Genomic DNA, 5,343 nt, shown 5'->3' with positions numbered 1-5,343 from the left:
AAATATATTATATAAATTTTATATTATATAAATATATTAATTTGATATATTTATGAAGATTGGATTTAAAATATTAGAATTATTTTTGATAATAATGAATATGTGTATTGAATGTATATAATTAATTGGCAAAAAATTGAAATAATTGATTTGTCAGGTGGTACAAGTGAAGCTCAATGGGAAGATGTTACTGGTTCAACACCATTGACATTTATGAATGATCGTGTCTCATTCACGACAACAGTTTCAGCTAGATTTTGGTTAATGGATTGTAGAAATATTAGTGAAGTTCCAAAAATGGCGACTGAATTATACAAGGAATCATTGTTTGTACCTTACATTACGAAGTACGTATTTTTCTTATATAGATTATTGTATCTTCTTAAAAAAAAAAAAATATTCAACTAACAAAGATTTTTCTTTTTTTTTTTTAATTAACAGTTTCGTAATATATTCGAAACGAATGGACACTCTTGAAGCTACGTTAAGGATATTGTGCATGACCGATGGCAAGGAAGGAATGCACACATTGGAAAGACAAGAAGAATTTTTAGAAATTGTTAAGAGTCGTGACGTTGAGGTAATTTATAAAAATCCCCTATTTTCATCATCTTTTTATATATTTTATTATTTTATTATATATAGTCCTGACCATTACCCATTTCAGTGCAACTATTTTGTTGATTACATCAGTGATCTTCATTTCTAATTTTATATCTCAGGGAAATCCCCTAGATCTCTAGTGCAATATCTAGTGCATTATTCTCAATTTATTAACATCATTTACTAGCTAGGGATTGTTTCTTCAGCTTGTAAATGATGACAGGTATAATATAGGTGTCAAAAACTATTCTTTTTCAATTTATAAATTGAAAGTATAGTTGAAATATTAGAATAGGATGAGTTAGAACGTGATTCCATTTTGAGGTTATGTATTCCTGTTTTCCCCAAGTTTATGAAATCCCCTAACATTACTAAAGTTCCATTAACATCTGCATTACTTTTAATTGTTTTCATTTAATTAAATAATATGTAACAAAATACAAATCTTGTTGTTAATTATTTATTTCAGGCTCTGCATGGGAAAGATCTTTATATCGAATTTAGTGGTAACTTAACACCAATAACCAAATCAGGAGTACAATTGAAATTTACTTTCAAAGCTTTCCGACAAAATCGTTTATCGTTTCACGTTAAAGTGAAAGATCCATTATTGGATCCTGTAGCAAGAATGTTGTTCATGCGTGAACCAAAAGTTGCCAAGGGTGAACCACCCCAACAACCAATTTGTGTTTTGAATATCGTATTACCGGAGGTTACCACCAAAATGGAAATACAAAAGAAATTAACAGGTGATATATAAACATTTATTAAATCAATTTATTTTTTTTTTATGAAATTAATCAAAATCCATTTTTGTCAATTGTTTGTTGTTAACTTTTAATCAAGTTTATCATCACCTAGAAACTTTATTAATTAGATCTACAAATTTTTATTAGTTATTACAATACTAGTTATTTGCAATAAAGACTTGAATTTAGAAAAGAACAAAATGGTGGAAACAAAGTTGTACACACCTGATAAATATTTAAACATTTTGGAAGAAAAAAAGAAAGAAAGAAAAAATACAAAAATGGATTCGATTGAATATTGAATAAATTGAACGAATTAATATCTAATACTTTTTTTTTCTCCTCAACTATATAATTATAATATTGTTTTGTTTGTTTTGTTTCTTTTCATGGCAGCTTACGAAGATTCGAATATAATAAGTCAAAAAATGGACTTTTACAAATCAAAATACGGTATGGAACAGAAGGAGAAAGGTGACCAGCCGAAAGATACTTCACCATCAGAAGAAAAATTCATTGCTGATACTTTGCAGAAAGAACAAACAGGTACGATATATATATTATCTCATTAATATATTACATAATAATATAATATAGAAATTAAATTCATTGAATATATATTAATTATTATGATTAAGAATATTTTTGATAAACATTTAAACACACACATGCACAACATTAGAATTAAGTTAATCACTGAAACGAAAAAAACAAATCAGTGGGTTTTTTCTGTTTTGCAATGCAAGGTGCAAAAAGAAGAAAACGTTTGTTTTTTTTTTCTACGAATAGGAAGATTAACAATTATAATATTTAGAATGATATAAATAATCTTACGTTTAATAATAATAATAATAATAATAATTATTATTATTAAATAAACGCGCGTTATATTATATTGATAATTATTTTCTTTTATTTCTATTGTATTATTCGTTAAGAGAGAAAAAAAAAAAAAAAAAAAAAAAAAAAAAAAAAAAAAACTATTTTCTTTTTTCTACTTGTTATATTTAAGGTAAAAATGTCAATCCACTTATGGCTTAAAAGATCGAACGTGAGAGGCTTCAATAATTTAATTATACACGTTAAGAGTCTCAACAAATGCTCTAGGAAGGTGCCGAGACAGTTTTCTTTTAGTTTTAAACTGTTCGTCGAGGAGATAACACAGTCAAAATAATAGTTGTTTTACTTTTATTTAAGACCCATCCCCACCACCACATATATATATTTAATTATGCTTGAATAATATTCTCCTTTGAATCTATCTACGAAAACGTGAGTTTTCAACATTTGTTTCCGTTTTTTTTAAAAACGTCCTTCGGACATTTGCTTTTTTTTTCTTCTTTTTTTCTCACATATAATTGTATATATATATATAATTTTTTTTTTTCAATTTTATATGAAACCAAAAAAAAAATATCTCATTTATATATTTCTGCACAATAAGTTTTGATCTTTGTCGTACGTTTGTTTTTGTTTTTTTTTTTTTGGTATTCTTTCCCCCTTTATTAATTTTTCTCTCTTTTTTTTTTTTTTTTATGATTTTTCAGTTGCAGGTTTTTTTAAGTTGATTAGTAGTTTGCACTTAAAATACGCACGTTGAAAAAACAAAAGTATAATTATTAATATATATATATATATATATAAGAGACATATTACACACATAATAATAATTATTATTATTATTATTATATATACACATATATACATATATATACATATACGTGCAATACGAATAGAAAAGGAAAATAAAAAATAAAAAAAGGAAAGAAAAATCTAAATTACTATGGAAAAATCCGATGAAATGAATACAATAAACGAAACAATTACCATAAACGTTAATAACGATAATGAAAATATTGAAAATAAAAATAACGATGACAACAAATTGTCGATAAATAAAATTGATAATAATTCGTGCGAATTGAAACAAATGAATTCGGATATTAATGTAAAAGATGATGATAACAAAGATGTGGATGATAAACAAAAATTAACAATATCGAAAAATTGTTGTCAAATGAATTCGTGCATGGATGAATGTAAAATGTTAATAAACAACGACGATGAAAATTGTTCGAATTCGTCTAAAGAATCAAAGGAAGAATTTAACGATGATAATAAAAATAAATCAATCAACGTAGATAATCAAGATGAAACAAATGTATCTAAAGTATGTTGCAATTTAGATCAAAATAATCCGGAAAATTTCAACAAATCTTGTCAAAATACCAAATCGAAAGAAACAACAACAACAACAACAACTGTTACATCGTGTACGAAACAAAAACGTAAATCAAGGTCAACGAGAAAAAGATTAAATGCAATGATAAGTAACGCATCAATGCACTTTTCTGACACCGATTCGGAAGGTGAATTGGTTATTATGGAAGCTTATGGTCGTCCACATGGTAGTCCTGTTAAATTAGGTCAAGGTCCAATGATTTCAGTAACCATGGATGATATAGAAAATAATGACAAATCTAATTTGAATCCTCAACATTTGATGACGATATCTTCGACACCTGTTTTCAATAGATCCAGATGTGGTAGTTACGTTGAAAATTTAACTGACGTTGATGAGATTTATAGCAGTGACCTTGACAATGAAACCCAACAACAAAATCAATTGATGGAAGGTGATAGAAAAAGTTTGAAAATAAATGAAATTAATTGTCAAATTGAAACTGACGTTGAAGATTTGTCAAATGATGAAATTGATCAGACAATTATTTATTTGACACCAAGAACCGATATTTTATGCGAATTTAGTGGTGAAACTATTACAACCAAGGAAGGTGATGGACCATTTTCCATTGAGACACGTAATCGAATCTTCAAGGAATCCAAAATTAATGAAAATCCTAATTCGTTTGATACCATTACGATATTACCAAGTACTGATAGCGAAGATATTGAAATGTCTGATGATAATGATAATAATGATGATAATAATATACAAAAAGCTTCTACCAGTCAACGTGTTTTATATGATGATTTGGATGTTTTAACAGCTAGTCAAATCGTTATGACTAACGTTAATAAAACTGATAACATGCTTAGTATTAAAGATACTAATCAGGATGATTTAAATATCGGTGATTGTCATACCGATGTTGAAGATGTTGATTGAATTTTATCTATTTCATTTATAATATAATCATTGTATTTATAAATATGGGAAAAACATAAGCAATAATGTGGATACATATATATATATACATATATGTTACCGTCATAGCCGAAAATCCGCCATTGCTGGTAATTCCATGGCATTCTTATCAATGCAAAGAGCCTTCCGATGAAGTCGGAAACAGAAGAATTCTTACCAAAAGTGATTTCAATGAAACTTATATTAAATTAAAGTACATTCTTTTGTCTACGCGTAGAATATCATATCGAGTTATAAAYTTAGCATGTTAACTTCAAATAATGTCCGAGAATGCAGTGCTGTAGATTGTGCATCTTTGCAATTTTTTTGAAAAGTTCAGATAAATATTTTTAATACTTTTAGCAAACGAATTTTAATGATTTTTATATTAAATTAAAGTACACTATTTTATCTACACGTAGAATACAAATTTGAGTTATAAATTAATTCGCAAAGGTTCATAAAWTGTCAGAGAATGCGATGCTGCACATTTTTTCCTACTTTGCCATTTCTTTAAAAACTTTCGGCAAATATTTTTTATACTAAAAGTGAATAGATTTTAATGATTTTTATTTTAAATTAAAGAGCACTCTTTTATCTACAAGTAGAATATAAATTTGAGTTATAAATCAATTCGCAAAGGTTCAAAAAATGGCAAAGAAAAGTTGGCGGACTAGGCATTGTTCACATTGCCTAAAACCAGGCATTGTTAACAATACCGGCCTAGGTTCCAAACCTCCCCCGGCAATGTTAACAATGCCTGGCCTTAGGCAATGTGAACAATGCCTAATCCGCSAACTTTTCTTTGCCATTTTTTGAACCTTTGCAAATTGATTTATAACT

General features: G+C 27.2%; 2 protein-coding genes across 2 annotated transcripts in view; both read left to right on the top strand.

The window, feature by feature from the left end:
* The window catches only part of LOC106789620 (ankyrin-2-like), a 42,135-nt gene that overhangs the window by 22,736 nt on the left and 14,056 nt on the right, over positions 1-5,343 (top strand). Inside the window, exons 23-26 of the mRNA XM_014753998.1 lie at positions 158-347; positions 442-580; positions 1,073-1,352; positions 1,749-1,898. Of these exons, the coding sequence (XP_014609484.1) occupies positions 158-347; positions 442-580; positions 1,073-1,352; positions 1,749-1,898 (759 nt within the window). The remainder of the gene's footprint in view (positions 1-157; positions 348-441; positions 581-1,072; positions 1,353-1,748; positions 1,899-5,343) is intronic.
* Positions 3,099-4,881, top strand: LOC106789626 (putative uncharacterized protein DDB_G0282133). Its single transcript, XM_014754008.1, has one exon. It carries the CDS (start codon positions 3,136-3,138, stop codon positions 4,480-4,482), a length of 1,347 nt encoding a protein of 448 aa, XP_014609494.1. The 5' UTR covers positions 3,099-3,135; the 3' UTR covers positions 4,483-4,881.

This window comes from Polistes canadensis, unplaced genomic scaffold, assembly GCF_001313835.1.
Source record: "Polistes canadensis isolate GaletaPanama2010 unplaced genomic scaffold, ASM131383v1 scaffold_193, whole genome shotgun sequence".
Taxonomy (NCBI): Eukaryota; Metazoa; Arthropoda; class Insecta; order Hymenoptera; family Vespidae; genus Polistes; species Polistes canadensis.
This window is presented reverse-complemented; position numbering and strand designations above follow the sequence as displayed.

What these genes read in the sequence shown, in the direction of transcription:
- LOC106789626 (XM_014754008.1), top strand. Translation starts at nt 3,136, where the DNA reads ATGGAAAAATCCGATGAAATGAATACAATAAACGAAACAATTACCATA.